Below are 20,672 nucleotides of genomic sequence, written 5' to 3'. Positions count from 1 at the left end.
TATGTATTATAAGAATTGATCTAGTCTCATGCACTGGTGTTCCTCCGACGAAGGGGCCAACATTTTAAATGTTTTGGTTACGTACCCGTTTACTATAGATACTTCTATGTTAAATGGTATTCTTCTTACGTATGTTAACTATGTATGAATTGTATTAATTATATTCTTGTTACACATTGTAATTATATGTGTCTGAACGTTGTTGAATAAATTTTGAATAATAATAAACAAAAAGGTACGGCTTGAACATGTAATTAATTTGTTAAAAGAAATCTTCCAATGGTGGTGCACAGTGTTTTTTTTAATTCTAAATTATTTGTAGATACTGCAGCTCAGTTCATCAGTTGCATCATTTACGTTTCTTGGTACAGGGTAGCGGAAGTTGTCTTATTAGGGGTGGGGGTGGGGGTGGGGGATAGGGTCATAGCAGGCAGTCATTTCAACTTATTTTCGTGATTATATCCAATTAAACTTCAAGCACGCTGTCCTGGGTACCCTCAGCTATCTGGGCTGTCTATCCAGGACAGTGGGTTAGTTGGTTAGTGAGAGAGAGAGAGAGAGAGAGAGAGAGAGAGAGAGAGAGAGAGAGAGAGAGAGAGAGAGAGAGAGAGAGAGAGACGCCAACGAAGCAGTCATTAGGCCCTAAATGTTATTACGATATACGCATATCACACACACACACACACACACACACACACACACCAGGGGCGTAGCGTGATCTGGACCTGGGGGGTGGGGTGGGGGTGGGGGTGGGGGGGGTCGAATATGAACCAAGTGGACCTTTTTCTATTTTGTTTTTGCACCACCAGAAACTCCATACTAGTATGTATAAACCTGTATGTTTTAGTTCTGAAAGCGGACCATTTGCTTCAGCGGTTGGGGGGGGGGGGTGGATTCGTCCACCCCCACCCCCACCCCCCGAACCCACCCCACCCCACCCTAGCCTACGCCACTGCGCACTGTAAATCACGGGACGGAACGTAGCCCAGTGGTAAAGCGCTCGCCTGATGCGCGGTCGGCTAGTTCTCGTTCGAGCCAGTGCACCACGACTGGTATATCAAAGGCCGTGGTATTTGCTATCCTGTCTATGGGATTGTTAATGTATTTTTTTAAAATCCCTTGCTACTAATGGAAAAATTGTAGCGGGTTTCCTGTCTAAGACTGTATCAGAATTATCAAATGTTTGACATCCAATAGCCGATGATTAATAAATCAATGTCCTCTAGTGGTGTCGTTAAACAAAACAAACTTTATTTTAATGTTGTAATATCTCCCTTCCGATAGTGTCAATCGGGACAGAAATTCGTAATTCCTTGTAGCTCGCGCGGGACGGAACCTAGTGGTACAGCGTTCGCTCGATGCGCGGTCGGTGTGGGATCTATCCCAGACGGTGGACCCATTGGGCTATATCTCGTTCCAGCCAGTGCACCACGACTGGTATATCAAAGGCCGTGGTACGTACTACCCTGTCTGTGGGATGGTGCATATAAAAGATCCCTTGCTGCTAATCGGAAAGAGTAGCCTATGAACGACAGCGACAGCGGGTTTCCTCTCAATATCTGTGTGGTCCTTAACCATATGTCTGGCGCCATATAACTATAAATAAAATGTGTTGAGTGTGTCGTTAAATAAAACATGTCTTTCTTTCCTTGTAGCTCGTTACTTATTCTTTAAATATGCAAACCCCACAAAAAAGCTTAAGATACGTTCAAAGTTTCAATGGGTCTGTACACCAAAATATGTATAGCTATACAAACGAGTTGTTAAACTAATTCATGTTTATACTTAGCAATTAAATGACACAGCTGCCTCGTGATCCGCTGTTGGTAACAGCATGATACGTAATAAATAAACATGTCATACGATTTCGTATTACACATGTTAAATACGCGTCTGGTTAATCGCGTTTGACCGCACTGAATAATTTCAGGATTAAAATTATCTGCGTAGATTAGACAACAATAGAGCTGTACATTTACCGTTACAGATTTCCACAAATAGTTAGTTATTTATCTTTGTAGATTGCAAATAAAGTATTATCCTGTCCTTGACCATATAATTAATAAAAGGGTACACATCTGTGTTTTAAGAAATATAAATAAATAAACGACAAAAACAATAACTAGTATCATCATCATCAACAGCAGCAGCAACAGCAACAGCATCATCATCATCAAAGTAATATTCTTAGTTATATTCGGGTTTTTTCAAATGTCCCTTTGCTTATAAAATTAACTTAAAACATTTTTAGTGTTCTGATCTGACGACGTTAGTTTTGGCGTTTAGCTCCCTTTCTCACAAATACAAGTCATAGACAATAAAATGTGGCATCTAATATATACGTGTAGTTGCACCTATGAATGTCCATCTCAATGCATGTTAAAACAATATACATTTGTATATATATATATATATATATATATATATATATATATATATATATATATATATACTCTTCAAAAAAAGAAACGCAAAAGGGTACAAATGGGTTATAACTCCGATTTTATGTTTCCTACCGGTTCATGCTTTGTGAATATAAGGTCATTGCATGTCCCAAACACATTCCCACGGTTACATTCGATAAAACGCAGCTACTGTACAATAAAGTTCCAAAATGTGAATATTCGCAAAAACGCAGCCACGTGCAAACCATGTCACCACTGCACGTGCGTTGTCTGCACGTGCAACATGAACACCGACAGTATAAAAGTGCAGGGTGTTCGCTTGCCTGGCCTCTGTATCTGGCCGACAGTTGACAATCCAGGACATGCCACGTCTCAGTGAACCGCAGAGAAACAATGCCATCGGCCGATTAGACGCACGCGAATCCAGAACGGCCGTTGCCAGGGCATTCCATGTGTCCCCAAGCACCATCTCCAGACTGTGGGACCGTTACCAGCAACATGGATCAACACGTGACCTCCCTAGATCCGGTCGACCACGGGTCACTACCCCGGGCAGGACCGCTACATCCGGGTACGCCACCTTCGGGAACGATTGACTACTGCCACCTCCACAGCCGCAGCAATACCAGGTTTGCGCAGGATATCCGACCAGACCGTACGGAACCGCCTACGTGAGGTAGGAATTCGTGCCAGACGTCCAGTTCGAGGTGTCATCTTAACACCACAACACCGTCGACTCCGACTGCAGTGGTGCCAGATTCATCGACAATGGCCTCAACTGCGATGGAGACAGGTGTGGTTCAGTGACGAGTCTCGATTTCTGCTCCGACGTCATGATGGAAGATGTCGCGTGTATAGGCGTCGTGGTGAACGTTATGCGGCAAACTGCGTGCAGGAAGTGGACAGATTCGGCGGGGGTAGTGTCATGGTGTGGGCAGCCATCTCACACACTGGCAGAACTGACCTGGTCCACGTGCAGGGCAACCTGAATGCACAGGGCTACATTGACCAGATCCTCCGGCCACACATCGTTCCAGTTATGGCCAACGCCAACACAGTGTTCCAACATGACAACGCCAGGCCTCACACAGCACGTCTCACAACGGCTTTCCTACAGAACAACAACATTAATGTCCTTCCTTGGCCATCGATATCACCGGATTTGAACCCAATTGAGCATCTATGGGACGAGTTGGACCGACGCCTCCGACAGCGACAACCACAGCCCCAGACCCTGCCCGAGCTGGCAGCAACCTTGCAGGCCGAGTGGGCCACCATCCCCCGGGACGTCATCCGTACTCTGGTTGCTTCAATGGGCAGGCGGTGCCAGGCAGTTGTCAACACACGCGGAGGCCACACCCGGTATTGACTCCAGATGACCTTGACCTTGGTGGTGTGTCCTATCACTTACTCACAATGGACTAGAGTGAATTGTGAACAATCCTGCAACATTTGGTAATTATCGGACTCACCATTCAATAATTAAATCAATTCTCCAAATGTTACGACAATGTGGTTTTGCGTTTCTTCTTTTGAAGAGTATATATAAACACACACACACACACACACACACACACACACACACACACACACACACACACACGTATATATATATATATATATATGTTTTAAAGAACTAGATTTGTCATGAATTTCGCATCACAAAGTATATCTTTTATAAAATTTATTTACAACTTTACTACATTTGGTGTTGTTTTTTTTAACATGCACTGAAATTAACACCTATGGTTGCAACTATAAGAGGAACACTGAATTAATTTATGGTAGGAGATACATTTGATTCCGCAGTATTCTTATTTTATTAATATTTATAAACATATATAAGATAATCATACCATACACGCACACGCACGCACGCACACGCACACAGACATACACACACACACACGTGTAACTCACCCTGCATACGCTATGTGATATCTTGGCAGCATCATCTTGTCCACAGTGGTGTGTGATGGAAACTTTACAAATGAATAACCTCATAATACAGACAACATCTGGTAAATAGAGTTTACGAAATCACCCTGGTATTGGCGTGTATGTATATATGCATGAATGCATATATGCATCGTCAATAGGCAGCTTAAACAAATGGACGAATCGATGAATATGTAGTAATTTGCTATTTATTATATAACATTTAGTTAAATATCTTAAAATATCAGTGAAATAAAAGTGTTATCAGTCACTCGGTGACGATAACACATTTTAGAGTGAAAATTTCACTATTTCACTCTAAAATGTGTTATCGTCACTGTAGTAAATGTATTCTTCACTGTAAGAAAGCCGGAACTATTTTGCTGCTGGCATTTTAAAACTAAAGGTATATGATATATATCTCATTTATATCTTATAAATATTATTTATATCTCATCTCGTGAAGTTTGCAATCATATCACACTCGTCGCGCAAGCATGAAATATCCTCAATATCTTACACTAGTACTGTACTACGAGGATATACGAGCGTGTTTTACATACATCTTTATGTATGTAAACAGTCCGTGTGTGTTTGTGTGTGTGTATATATGTTTGTGTGTGTATGATTGTATGGATATATATGTGTGTGTGTGTGTGTGTGTGTGTGCTCACGTGTGTGTCCGTATGCGTGCGTGTTTTATGTATGTAAACAGTCCGTGTGTGTTTGTGTGTGTATATATGTTTGTGTGTGTATGATTGTATGGATATATATGTGTGTGTGTGTGTGTGTGTGTGTGTGTGTGTGTGTGTGTGTGTGTGCTCACGTGTGTGTCCGTATGCGTGCGTGTTTTATGTACATCTGTATGCTAGGCAGACGGGCTCCCATTTTTGTAAGGGGGCCGGCTGATTTTTGCCCGAATTAAACGAAAATGCCGGAATTCGGATTACAACATTTATTCATATTAGCATTACTTCCAAACAGCTATATAGGGTTGGAAACGAATAACTACGCATTTTTACATGAATTTGAACTAATATTGTGGGTAGAATGATGGAAATACATGATGAAAAGGTTTCAGACCAGCTCATTTCGCCTCGAACATTTCTATCTTTTTTTGCCCAAATTTGAGGATTTTATACATACTATGTTATATTATGTTTTATGTTATATGTTATATTTTATTTGTTATCTTGTGTTGTATTGTACTGTGGTGTGCTGTGTTGTGTTGTGTTGTTTTGTACTGTGTTATTCTGTGCTGTGTTGTTATGTATATAATTATGTATATTTGTGTGTGTATGTATATGTGTGTGCTCGCGTGCATGCATGTGTATTATGTATGTGTATGTGTGTGTGTACCTGTGCGCGCGTGTGTACGATACACATATATGTACACGTGTTAAACTTAATGCACGGACTCTCTTAGCAGTGTGTGTGTGTGTGGGGGGGGGGGGGGGGGCGTAGCCCAGTGATAAAGCACTCACTCGATGCGCGGTCGGTCTGAAATCGATACCCGTTGGTGGGCCCATTGGGCTATTTCTCTTTCCAGCCAGTGCACCACGACTGGTATAACAAAGGTCGTGGTATGTACTACCATGTCTGTGGGATGGTGCATATAAAAGATCCCTTGCTGCTAATCGAAAAAAATAAGTAGCCCATGAAGTGGCGACATCGGGTTTCCTCTCTCAATATCTGTGTGGTCCTTAACTATATGTCTGACGTCATATAACCGTAAATAAAATGTGTTGAGTGTGTCTTTAAATAAAACATGCCCTTCTTCCTTCCTCTTAGCGGTGGGATGTACGGCCAGTGTCATTACATACAGATAAAAGGGATGAGAGATTATTTGCTGTCAGATATAATGATAATTGTGTAGTAGTGGACTACTGGTAGTAGTTAATATGTAAATCTACATATTAGCTTACTTACAAGGAGCGCTGGATCTCATACTGAGGCTCCGCGGTTCGACCCCCCCCCCCCCCCCCGAGTACATGGTGGTTGATTTAATTCCGGGAACGGACCTTAATCTGAGGGGTTAACTATGTACTTTACGTTGGAATCAAATACTCAAGTAGCTAACTAGTGGGACTTTCTCTAATTCTAGTATTAGCTCGGTTGGAAGAGCGCTGCATGGACTCTCATACTGTTCCCTCGTGGTTCGAATCCCGCCAATGGAGGCTGATTCATCTGATATGATTATGTCGCTAGGTCCTGAATACTGGAAAAGAATCCCGTTGACGCGACATAGACTACTGATTCAGATAAAGCAACAAAGATACTTTTGTATTTGTATTGCCCCTTTACCACAGTATAATTACAAATGTCTGTATATTATAAATGCTATATATATGCTACACACATATACATAGATATTTATATACAGACTGACAGACAGACAGACACAAATACACAACACACACACACACACACACATATATATATATTGTACATTGGTATAAATAGATGTAATGGTTAATTTCTTGTTTATTAAAACACAGAAATAAGGAGTGGGGGTGGTGTTCGTCCCTCTGAATATACCAGTGGGGTTACAGTCCATCAGTATAGTCTGAGGTTGCAAGTAAACAATTTAAGTGTTTCTTGGGTTTTTTTTATGATGTGTTAAGAAGAGACGTTAACTTCCCTATCCCTATTCCGCCGCAGTGTGTGTCACCTCGTGGCAGGTGTGGTGACGTCATGAATTCTGACTAGAGTTGGTTACGCTTCTCTGCTTACATTGACGGAAACACAACACGGGAGAACGTATCATTATATACGAATGCTATGCCACAGCAAGTTTTTCCACTCTGACATAATCAGCCCGTATTAATAATAATGAAATCGCATATTGCACTTGTATAAGTTGGTAGCATATACCTGCTTGTAGGCCACCCGCCTAGTCCCGCCATACGCCCCCCCCCCCTCTCAATAAACATAGGCCTAGAATTAGAATTTTAGCCGGGGGGGGGGGGGGAATCTGGACTCTGACGAGCGAAGCTTATAAGGGGGTCGAGTCACACTTCCCCTGTGAAAAATATTTTTAAAAAGAAGAAAATTTACTTGAACAGGGAGAGTTTCCACTACACCAAGACCACTACACCTTCTCTCTCACTAACCACTAACCCTCTGTCCTGGACAGCCCAAAAAGCCGAGATGTGCGTGCTTGAACCTTAATTGGATATGGGCACGAAAAAAAAGTAGAAAGGAAAAACGTTTCAAAGCATTACATAATTATTAAATATTTCGGCATGACAAACGACACGCCTTAGTAAGTTAGTTATTGTATTTTGACACGGTACATTATTCAATCGAATGCGGATATCCCTCACTATAGCAGCTTAGCCAGCTAGGCGTGCGTGACATTGTGTGTTCATCTATTGATAAATATAGAAAACATATTAGATAAGTCATCGTTTTATAGACGTCACAAAAGCCATACAAATGCAATAAAAAGGTACAGGTGTAGTCTTAATAAGGACGATAGTCGTTTCGACATATCACGGAACATATAACGCTCGTAGGTTGGTATCGAATGGGAAGGGAACGTCTGGTATCGAATGTCGACTACTTGGTCATATGGATGTGCTTCTGTGATTTGATTGGATGTCGCATTCTTTCGTTAATGTTCGGAGAAAAACGGATTGGTCAAGCAGACGTTCGGAATGTCAAAAAGACAGGAAGTTGACAATTACAACTTACAAGTGTAAACTTTCGACTGAAAGTGAAGAAAGTTTTATTATAATGTCTGTATATTAAGTGTCAAGTTAGAAGCGTTGTTGAATTACTAATTTCTGCTCTATTCCGATGATATAATCGTCTTCTAAGTCTTCTCCAGAAAAAGAAACGAGGTTCGTTTGTTTATTAATTTCGGGTGCAATCTCACTTGTGTCTGCGATCGTCGGAATATCGGGTATACTGATGGACACAAATTAGAGAACACATTTAACTGTGTAGACTAAATTGAATTTACCACTAACGTAGTAATGTCTCTAGTTTGTACAAGGGCGGGACGTAGCGCTAGCTTGATGCGAGGTTGATTTGGGATCAATCCCCGTTGGTGGGCCCATTGGGCTATTTCTCGTTCCAGCCAGTGTACTGGTATATCAAAGGCCGTGGTATGTGCTGTCCTGTCTGTGGGATGGAGCGTATACAAGATCCCATGCTGCTAATGGAAACATGTAGTGGGTTTCCTCTTGAGGACCCTATGTCAAAGTTATCAAATGTTTTGACATCCAATAGCCGATGATTAATAAACCAATGTGCTCAAGTGGTGTCGTTAAACAAAACAAACAAACTATTTTATACAGAGTTGTAATGTGGGATTGAATGTGGTAGTGTTGAATTGACTGCCAGTAACACAGTAACTGTCTGACAAGTGCTATAGATTAGAGGGTTTTGTTTTAACTTTTAAGTCTAGTACCGTACAATTTGTGTGATCCCTTATTTTTTCATAGCAGTATATTTCAATAGATTATAATTATTTAGTCCATTTTTATTTATTTATTTTTGTGAGATATAAAAATATCAGCAATATATTTTATTAATTTTTTCTTTAAAATTTATTTGTTTATTTATATAAAAAAATTGTGTGAAATATAAAATACAGTAGATCAGGGTTTAAAAATTACTGAGAATTTATGATATATTGCATTCAGAAGTGGTCAGTGTATAACACAGGCCTCTGAAGATTGTGAGAGCGATAGTTTCGTTCATGCGTCACTCACGTAAGCATTGTTTGCATAACCCATTTTTTAGCAGGGAGATAGAGCTTCAAAACTCTTAGTTGTGGGGTGAGTAGGATATTTATTTTTAGAAAATAAACTTAAATGCAGCATTTGACAACTTTTTTCACTAGCCGCCGGGTATGGCAAGAGCAGTTATTTACTAGCTAAACATTGAATATCACTAGCCATGGGAGTGGGGCTGCCATAAACTGGAAGCTAATCAAGGTGTTAAAAATAAAATGTTCTCTGAAAGGTGATACTCATGCAGCCACCAGCCTACATACAAATATTAAAGGTGTTCAATATTAAAGGCAGGGGAAGTTTTTAATAAAAAGAGGTGTCATGGATCATCCCAAAAGACATTATTACAGGGATTGTAGAATGTTTATAAAATCCACTGGCCATGGGATCAGTGATTTAAACAAGACATTATTACAGGGATTGTAGAATGTTTATAAAATCCACTGGCCATGGGATCAGTGATTTAAACAAGACATTATTACAGGGATTGTAGAATGTTTATAAAATCCACTGGCCATGGGATCAGTGATTTAAAAAAGACATTATTACAGGGATTGTAGAATGTTTATAAAATCCACTGGCCATGGGATCAGTGATTTAAACAAGACATTATTACAGGGATTCTAGGATGTTTATAAAATCCACTGGCCATGGGATCAGTGATTTAAACAAGACATTATTACAGGGATTCTAGGATGTTTATAAAATCCACTGGCCATGGGATCAGTGATTTAAACAAGACATTATTACAGGGATTCTAGGATGTTTATAAAATCCACTGGCCATGGGATCAGTGATTTAAACAAGACATTATTACAGGGATTCTAGGATGTTTATAAAATCCACTGGCCATGGGATCAGTGATTTAAACAAGACATTATTACAGGGATTGTAGAATGTTTATAAAATCCACTGGCCATGGGATCAGTGATTTAAACAAGACATTATTACAGGGATTGTAGAATGTTTATAAAATCCACTGGCCATGGGATCAGTGATTTAAACAAGACATTATTACAGGGATTCTGGAATGTTTATAAAATCCACTGGCCATGGGATCAGTGATTTAAACAAGACATTATTACAGGGATTGTAGAATGTTTATAAAATCCACTGGCCATGGGATCAGTGATTTAAACAAGACATTATTACAGGGATTCTAGGATGTTTATAAAATCCACTGGCCATGGGATCAGTGATTTAAACAAGACATTATTACAGGGATTGTAGAATGTTTATAAAATCCACTGGCCATGGGATCAGTGATTTAAACAAGACATTATTACAGGGATTGTAGAATGTTTATAAAATCCACTGGCCATGGGATCAGTGATTTAAACAAGACATTATTACAGGGATTCTGGAATGTTTATAAAATCCACTGGCCATGGGATCAGTGATTTAAACAAGACATTATTACAGGGATTGTAGAATGTTTATAAAATCCACTGGCCATGGGATCAGTGATTTAAACAAGACATTATTACAGGGATTGTAGAATGTTTATAAAATCCACTGGCCATGGGATCAGTGATTTAAACAAGACATTATTACAGGGATTCTAGAATGTTTATAAAATCCACTGGCCATGGGATCAGTGATTTAAACAAGACATTATTACAGGGATTCTAGAATGTTTATAAAATCCACTGGCCATGGGATCAGTGATTTAAACAAGACATTATTACAGGGATTCTAGAATGTTTATAAAATCCACTGGCCATGGGATCAGTGATTTAAACAAGACATTATTACAGGGATTGTAGAATGTTTATAAAATCCACTGGCCATGGGATCAGTGATTTAAACAAGACATTATTACAGGGATTCTAGGATGTTTATAAAATCCACTGGCCATGGGATCAGTGATTTAAACAAGACATTATTACAGGGATTCTAGGATGTTTATAAAATCCACTGGCCATGGGATCAGTGATTTAAACAAGACATTATTACAGGGTTTCTAGAATGTTTATAAAATCCACTGGCCATGGGATCAGTGATTTAAACAAGACATTATTACAGGGATTCTAGAATGTTTATAAAATCCACTGGCCATGGGATCAGTGATTTAAACAAGACATTATTACAGGGATTCTAGAATGTTTATAAAATCCACTGGCCATGGGATCAGTGATTTAAACAAGACATTATTACAGGGATTCTAGAATGTTTATAAAATCCACTGGCCATGGGATCAGTGATTTAAACAAGACATTATTACAGGGATTGTAGAATGTTTATAAAATCCACTGGCCATGGGATCAGTGATTTAAACAAGACATTATTACAGGGATTGTAGAATGTTTATAAAATCCACTGGCCATGGGATCAGTGATTTAAACAAGACATTATTACAGGGATTGTAGAATGTTTATAAAATCCACTGGCCATGGGATCAGTGATTTAAACAAGACATTATTACAGGGATTCTAGAATGTTTATAAAATCCACTGGCCATGGGATCAGTGATTTAAAAAAGACATTATTACAGGGGTTCTAGAATGTTTATAAAATCCACTGGCCATGGGATCAGTGATTTAAACAAGACATTATTACAGGGATTCTAGAATGTTTATAAAATCCACTGGCCATGGGATCAGTGATTTAAAAAAGACATTATTACAGGGATTCTAGAATGTTTATAAAATCCACTGGCCATGGGATCAGTGATTTAAACAAGACATTATTACAGGGATTCTAGAATGTTTATAAAATCCACTGGCCATGGGATCAGTGATTTAAACAAGTTATTAGCCACAACTAAAAATTCAGTAGACCTACTTTACTTTATAAAATACATGTAATAGTAATAATCAGATATGTCACCAAAAGACGGAGATAGAACTTAAAAATACAAACATTCGGGATGGGGACAGGACATTCATATTTACAAAATCTGTAACATTTGACTTCTTTTTTTTCTCTAGCCATTAGGCATGGCAATAGTTGTTATTTACTAGCCCAACATTGAATATCACTAGCCGTGGGAGTGGCACTACTATAAATCTAGAAGCACTGATTATTATAATGAAAATTGAATAACACCTTCCTCCATTTTGTAATACTAAGATTTGTAATGGCATTTTTTTATATATATTATTATGGGGTATTTACTTTATTAAATATCTGCTGTTGCACGATGATCTGAATTCTGAGGTTTGCATTTCATAATGCATCCCAGAATTAGAGAACTTGGCAGTATTATATATACACCGTTTGGTATCGGTATCATGTCAATACCGATTTACTGTACCAAGCAAATTTCAAAATACTGAAATTTCGGTATTGAAAAAGGTTTCCCAGGCATCGAAATAAGTCGAGAACGGTCGTTCAGGTTACCGGGAGGTTACCACATGTAAGAAAAGTCAAGACTGGTGTTTCGTTCTTGACAAAAAGTTCAACAACGGTAGTTTCGTTTCCGAATGTAAACCAGGCAATGCATTCTGGACTTCAGCATTTAATTTTCTGGTAAGGAATTGCATCGATATGCAATTACAAGCAGTAATAGTCATTCCACATTTAAGCCGTGTCCACTAGATGAATTTACTTCCGCGTTTCGTTTTCTCGAACAAAATTTCACCGATTTTCGTGTGCACTTGTGCAATTGCAAAGCAATTTCGGCAATCTGCGTTTAAGCATCGCCCACTAGATAAATTTACTTCCAGATTTCGTTAGTCGTACCGATAACCGGAATATAATTCTAACTTTCATATAGTTGTGGTAACCTATAGGTTACCAGGCTATATTTTGTGGTAACCTGTAAATGGGTTACCAGACACAATGCTTATTTCGATGCCTGGTTTCCCGCCATTTAGTAAAGCACTAACAATATATAGGTGATGAACGCAATAAAGGGGTTGGGTATAAATCAGACGAGAGCCTTGTGTATGGAATTTATTTATTTTTTAAATTTAATTTTTTTTGTTTTTTTAAATGCCACAAACATTTAATAAGGAAACAAAGAACATTTTTTGTTGGACATTACAAACATGGATGATGATGAGATGAATGGGACTACTCGACAGGGCCATGCTCCACACTTGCTATCAGTTGAGCTATCTTGGTATTACCCGAGCCCGGAGCACACGGAACCTGCAGTGCATGCTGGGTAATCATCCCCCATGTGGGTTCATACACTCAGGAGACACACCCATAATCGCACCCGTGAAGTGGGTGAAACTCGGTGTATGCGCCCATTGAGCCTAGTGGTGCACTCACTCTGGGTTGGAGCCGGTACTGGCATAACCACTACACCACCAAGGCCAGTTTGTGTATGGAATTTAATTTTATTTGCATAAAATTAGTGGATGAACCTTAACTCAGGTATGCATTTAAAGCTGAGTATACTGAAAATACTGCTTGATATTGTATAATGTCAATACCGAATACAGTACCGATACCGAGGTAAATCACCCAAAGTATATCAATACCGATACTTAACGTCAAATTTCAATACCACCCAGCTCCACCCGTGATACTCCTTCCCACCCCGAGTGTGTTACATAATTATTGAATGCCCCCCCCTCTCTTATCCAGTTTATGTATATTATTGTTATTATTATTTTTTTCAGATCTGTACATGTATCACAGTACTTAACAAACTGAAATAAAATGAGTTTTGGAAGTCTGGATTCCGTTATTGGCGTTCCCAAGCAGGAACGCATTAAACTGTGTAAACAAATCCGCCAAAAACAGGTGGAAAATTACCTGGATTTCCTCGCAAGAGAAGAACTGAACAAAGTGGTAGCAAGACGGCAGCCGAACAAGAAGAACACCCACCCACACTTCAGTATGGAGGTCCTGCTCCAGACTGCAGTGGAAGAGTTTAACGACAGAGACGGTGAGTGGGAGACTGTACCATTGTGTAATCCTAACCTGGAAAGTCGAATGATCACTCCTGCTCCCCTCCACACTCATTGGAATGCTTTAGGATAGTTCTGTCTGTTTCTCTCTCTCTCTCTCTCTCTCTTTCTCTCTCTCTCTTTCTCTCTCTCTCGCTCCCTCTCCCTGTCTTCCCCCTCTCTCCCCCTCTGTCTGTCTCTCTGTGTCTGTCTGTCTCTCTCTCTCTCTCTCTCTCTCTCTCGCTCTCTCGCTCTCTCTCTCTCTCTCCCTCCCTCCCTCCCTCCCTCATTGGAATGCTTTAGGATAGTTCTGTCTGTCTCTCGCTCTCTCTCTCTTTCTCTCTCTCTCTCTCTCTCTCTCTCTCTCTCTCTGTCTCTGTCTCTCTCTCTCTCTCTCTCTCTCTCTCTCTCTCTCTCTCTCTCTCTCTGTGTCTCTCTCTCTCTCTCTCTCTCTCTCTCTCTCTCTCTCTCTCTCTCTCTCTCTCTCTCTCTCTCTCTCTCTCTCTCTCTCTCTCTCTCTGGGGCAGGATGTAGCCTATCTAGTAAAACGCTTGCCTGATGCGTGGGCCGTTTAGGATCAATTCCTGTCGGTTGGACTATTGGCCTATTTCTCGTTCCAGCAAGTGCACCATGACTGGTATATCAAAGGTTGTGGTATTTGCTATCCTGTCTGTGGGTTGGTGCATATAAAAGATCCCTTGGTTTCTACTAATAGAAAAATATAACAGGTTTCCTCTCTAAGACTGTATGTCAAAATTACCAAATGTTTGACATTCAGTGGCCAAGAATTAATAAATCAATATTATAGTGATGTTATTAAACAAAACAAAACTTTTAACTCTATCTCGACATGTGTATCTCTCTCTTTCTCTCACTGTCACTTAGTTGAGCAGAGATAGAAATAACCATCTGTTAGACGCCGCTTGAATGCAATGTAATTAAAATTAGCTCCACTATTACATGTGGATCTAACAGCAGCCCGTTGAAGCTCATGTCCAGTTGACCTTTCGTTCGACTAGTATACAATCCAGAGTTTATTACTGCACTTTTCCCCCTGTTTTTTCATTGTTGAAATAGACCAACAAGTTTATCTATTGCATAAATAGTCTCGCCCGGTATTTTTAGAATTTGTATGCTCCTGAATAACGCTATAAAAGGCGAAGTGTAATTGGTTGATATTTAAATTGTTATTTCTAGATGAAATGTCACCTGGACATGGGAGTCCACGCAATGCTGTTAGATCTACTGGTAGACCCAGTAGAGCTAATTTTAATCAGATTGCGCTTAAATGCAGAGAAGAATGTCAACACCAAAATAGCCATGGTTTAAAATATGCTAAGGTGTTGTTAAATAAATATTCATTTTCTTTTTATTATGGTTGATATTTATTTTTGTGGTTTGGAGTTCTTTATAGATGAAATAATGTCTGCTTATAATAAGTTATAACAATGTATTAGTAATGTTCAGTATTATTGGTATACCAATATATATGTATATGGATATGGATATATGTTTATATATGTATATGTATATGTGTATGTGTATGTGTATGTGTATGTGTATGTGTATATGTATATGTATATGTATATGTATATGTATATGTATATGTATATGTACAGTGGACTCTGTCTAAACCGGATTCTGTGTAATCCGGATCTCTGCTTAAACCGGTCCATTTCTAAAGCCCAGTCCAACTACCGTTTATCTCTTAGGTATAAATCTCTGCTTAATCCGTACTCTGTCTACTCTGGACTCCGGATTAAAAATCAAGAACGAAAGAACCGTTCATGCATTAATTACCTCTGTCTACACCGGATTGGGATTTGACTGAATGACGGACTGCTTAATTAGTTGAACAATGATCGTCAATTGTCAAGTAATCAGGACGCCGTCGCAAGATCAAATACAAAATGTAATCACATTCGTGTGAAGTTTACTCTTATTGCGGTAGGACGTTAGTTCTGAATTTTGTATTCAAATAATTTCGTACGTACGAATAAATAATGTTTTAGGAAATAAAATGAAATTTAACCTAGTACAAATATTAGAACGACCAGAAACACATTTAATATGCAGCCACTAACATTTTATGCAGAAAAATATATTTGATATGTAATTGCAATCGTTAAAAAGTCTCTGTTAGTGGATAAAATCTTAAACATTGCAGCAAACTCAGGAATGTCCCTTTAGATATATTTGTTTATGTCTGTAAAATAATCGATTGCAAGTCTGACTTGTATGATTGTGTTTCCCAACCATCCATGGGTTCAAATGTCATTGCTGATTGCGAGTTGTCGATCATTCAAGAACCATGACTCTGGTCCTCTATGTAAACTGGACTACATGTATTTCGACGGTACGAAGTGAGTCCAGTTTAGACAGAGTCCACTGTATATGTATATGTATATGTATATGTATATGTATAGATCTGTCACTCAATACCATATGTTAAATTCAGTATTGAAGGGTGTAATACAGGTACATATACATTTGAAACTGCTTGTTATTTGTAGTATTAGGGAAATATAATGTTATCTTGAAAGGTGATATACATATTTTAATTAATACCACTTGTTATTTCAGCTGTTCAGCTGCTGCGTAATTGTGCTGATGTAAATATAAAGACTGGAAACAATACAAGTCTTCTGCACAAGGTACGTCATGTAATGTTCAGTGATATGTTTATTTACTGGAACACCATCACCCCCACAGTGTCCATTCCTTGACATCAGGATGGTTGCATGTCTTAGAGACTTGGGAGCGGGATTTAGCACAGGTTTGATTGTTCTCATTTGGTGGAGCACATGCTTGAGATGCTTTGGTCATAGGATTGAACCCCCTAGATGGATCCTTCAGTGTTTTGCCATCCCAACTAGGAGAACATTTTGTTCAGTATGACATTGTGATTTGTTATTTGCAATTTTTAGAGATCGCTGCACAATTTTAAAATGTTAATTAGTAGTTGCTAATCAATATATATAATAGTAGTTAATAAATTTTCAGTTGGTTGGTAATTGTCACTAATCGAAATTTTGAAAACAAAATATTCACTGCAACTAGTGCCCCACTGGTATTTTGTCTAAGGCCATGGCATGTGCTCTCCCTTGCTGCTAATAGGAAATCTTCTGAAGACTGTCAAATTACCAAGTGTTTGACATCCAGTGGCCAGTGAATAATTTATCAATGTGCTCCAGTGATGTCATTAAAATGTAAAAAATTCCTCTACTTCCAGTGTTGTTCTGAAGGTCATGTGACAATAGCAGAGCAGCTGATTGGTCAGGGAGCAGATGTTAATGCAGTGGATGACGATTGGTGGACACCGTTGCATGTGGCTTGTTACCAAGACAACACCGAGATGGTGCTGCTGCTGTTGCAGAATGGTGCCGACTTCACGATGGTTGACATCGATGGAAACTTCGCCATCGACCACACAACACCAAACAGTGACACGTGGGATGTGATGTCATCTTACCAGAATGAGAAAGGTACATCCCTGACGCACCAGTCTCTACATCCCCGACACACCAGTCCCTACATCCCCGACACATCGGTCCCTACATCCCCGACGCACCAGTGCCTACATCCCCGACGCACCAGTCCCTACATCCCCGACACCAGTCCATACATCCCCGACACACCAGTCCCTACATCTCCGACACACCAGTCCCTACATGCCCAACACACCTGTCCCTACATCTCCGACACACCAGTCTCTACATCTCAGACACACCAGTCCCTACATCTCTGACACACCAGTCCCCACATCTCCGACACACCAGTCCCTACATCTCCAACACACCAGTCCCTACATCCCAGACACACCAGTCCCTACATCCCCGACACACCAGTCCCTACATCTCCGACACACCAGTCCCTACATCCCCGACACACCAGTCCCTACATCTCCGACACACCAGTCCCTACATCTCCGACACACCAGTCCCTACAGACATCAGATTTACCGGAATTTCAAATACGAGTACAAATATAAATAATTACAACGCATATACCTAATTATCATCCATTAAAGGCTTCTGTAGGAGATATCGCTGGCACTATAATTTGCGATATCTCCTGCGACATTCTCCTAGGAGATATCGCTTCTTTTGTTACGTCACTGTGTATGTTTCAGCGCACAATCTATCATTAGTGACGTCACGCCACTGGCGTTCTGCTAGTTAACGAGTCTACTGCTGCCAAATATACACATGTAGTTACATTCAACCCACATTACTGACATAGTTTATGATTGTCGCAAATGAAAAGAATGATAATGGATGATAAAAAGAATACCCCCTCGTGTCTTGTGATGATATAATTTGTCATGAGGATAAATTATGATACCACAAGACACTTGGGGAGTATCCTGTATATACACAATCATGTCACCTAGTTTACAGTTTTCAGATACACTCCAGTCTTCACCAGGAAGGTGAGTAATCACTCCCGCTCTCCTCCACACTCACCTTAAAAGCTTTAGGAGAGCTGTAAATTACTCGCCTTAAATAAAAGAATTAATACATTTTATTTGAACCTTCATGTGATTAGCCTGACACCATCTCTGGAGAGTGATCTTCAGTTCACCTTGATTTTTCTCATAGCAAATACTAAACTCTTAACTCCTGCAAACTGGATTAATATTGCAAAACGTTTTCCGCTTTGAATACTCACGCTTGTGTGTGATATTTAAATTTTGTAAATTATCATTGCTATCTGCAGTGTGTATTTGTATTGAAAATAGTGCAACCATATTAATTTTGCAACTTGAAGTTGGGCGTGAACAATGCAGAATTTATATGCATGCATTTTTTCGCCAGTTTACAGTAACTGATCAAAGATATTTTTATTTTGTAGGACTTGACTCTGCTACTCTCACTGGAATCCGACTTCAGCGATGTAAAGAGGTGATGTCGGCCGTCAAGCAGTGTTTAGCCGACAAAGTGAACATCAACACACCACTGCACGATGGAGTTACATGGGTGAATATATATTAACACTCATTTTTGTCTTTTTCAGTTTATAAAAAAAGATACTTTAAATTACTATTTTTTCTATTTCAGCTACATGTATTGCTGTAGTTAAACAATTGTTATTGGCAGTTTAAAATATTACTGTTAAAGCTACATGTATTGGTAGAGTTAAACAGTTGTTATTGGCAGTTTAAAATATTACTGTTAAAGCTACATGTATTGGTGGAGTTAAACAGTTGTTATTGGCAGTTTAAAATATTACTGTTAATGCTACGTGTATTGGTGGAGTTAAACACTTGTTATTGGCAGTTTAAAATATTACTGTTAATGCTACGTGTATTGGTGGAGTTAAACAATTGTTATTGGCAGTTTAAAATATTACTGTTAAAGCTACGTGTATTGGTGGAGTTAAACAATTGTTATTGGCAGTTTAAAATATTACTGTTAATGCTACATGTATTGGTGGAGTTAAACAGTTGTTATTGGCAGTTTAAAATATTACTGTTAATGCTACATGTATTGGTGGAATTAAACAGTTGTTATTGGCAGTTTAAAATATTACTGTTAATGCTACATGTATTGGTGGAGATAAACAGTTGTTATTGGCAGTTTAAAATATTACTGTTAAAGCTACATGTATTGCTGGAGTTAAACAATTGTTATTGGCAGTTTAAAATATTACTGTTAAAGCTACATGTATTGCTGAAGTTAAAAGTGATACTGGTACTTTAAAATATTTATATTACTGTTGTAGCTATATTACCGTTTCATGAATATGTATTGCTAGACTGTTAAAAAGTGATATTTTCACTTTAAAATATTTATATTACTGTTGTAGCTATATTACCGTTTCATGAATATGTATTACTAGACTGTTAAAAAGTGGTATTTTCACTTTAAAATATTTATATTACTCTTGTAGCTATATTACCGTTTCATGAATATGTATTGCTAGACTGTTAAAAAGTGATATTTTCACTTTAAAATATTTGTATTACTGTTGTAGCAACATTTATGTATATATACTACTCAAAAGAATTTAAGGGTCAGACGATATTTTCGACATTATTTTCTGAATGTCAATTATATTAGCTAGACCATAATGTCACGCATGGTATTGTTCCATTTTGACGAAAGTGGGTCTAAGCAACCCATAAATGAATTAAAATCCACTGTCATTGACACTGTCGACTAGTTCTAATGGCGAAAACATGCTTACATTTGCACGTAAATTAGGGCGAAAGCGAAAGGTCTGCTAAGTGCCATAACTTGCTTTTTCACAAAGCGCTTCATTTGCACGCTTTGCACGTGTATTCCATGTTCCCAATGCTGAATTTCCGTATAATTGGAGCTTGCGTTCGTGTACGGTGCACACTCCAAATTCGACAATGGTACGACTTCAACTGACTATCGAAGATCAAGGAAGGGCTATTGCTTGGCTTCAGGATGGCAATACGCAAAGAAATGTTGCTCTGAGACTTGGTGTCAGTCAGAGTGTCGTTGGCCGACTGTGGCAACGGTACCAAGCAACGAATTCTGTTCGAAATCGTCCACGTTCGGGAAGACCCCGAAGCACTACAAATAGAGAGGACCGCTACATCACCAATATGGCTCTACGTCAACGCACAACCACTGCACGCCGATTACGTGACAATCTGCGGACTGCGACTGGAACTCGAGTGTCTGATAAAACCATACGCAATCGTCTGAGAGCCAATAATCTACGCTGCCGTCGCCAGGCTGTTCGACCACCACTCCTACCACGTCACAGAA

At 39.1% G+C, this 20,672-nt stretch overlaps 1 protein-coding gene across 2 annotated transcripts in view; it reads left to right on the top strand.

Annotated features, from left to right (window-relative positions):
• Nucleotides 1-7,867: 7,867 nt before the first annotated feature.
• Nucleotides 7,868-20,672, top strand: part of LOC121374084 (unconventional myosin-XVI-like) — a 181,963-nt gene continuing 169,158 nt past the window's right edge. The window contains exons 1-5 of one of the 2 annotated variants that reach the window (XM_041501004.1): nucleotides 7,868-8,188; nucleotides 13,660-13,928; nucleotides 16,513-16,583; nucleotides 17,162-17,414; nucleotides 18,784-18,908. In XM_041501004.1, the coding sequence (XP_041356938.1) occupies nucleotides 13,700-13,928; nucleotides 16,513-16,583; nucleotides 17,162-17,414; nucleotides 18,784-18,908 (678 nt within the window). In that variant the 5' untranslated portion in view covers nucleotides 7,868-8,188; nucleotides 13,660-13,699. Of the gene's footprint in view, nucleotides 8,189-13,329; nucleotides 13,929-16,512; nucleotides 16,584-17,161; nucleotides 17,415-18,783; nucleotides 18,909-20,672 lie in introns of those variants that run through there. The other variant, XM_041501012.1, reaches the window with a different exon arrangement.

This window comes from Gigantopelta aegis, chromosome 1 (assembly GCF_016097555.1).
Source record: "Gigantopelta aegis isolate Gae_Host chromosome 1, Gae_host_genome, whole genome shotgun sequence".
NCBI classification, from domain to species: Eukaryota; Metazoa; Mollusca; class Gastropoda; order Neomphalida; family Peltospiridae; genus Gigantopelta; species Gigantopelta aegis.
The sequence above is the reverse complement of the archived record's forward strand: the minus strand, read 5'-3'. Positions and strand labels throughout refer to the sequence as shown.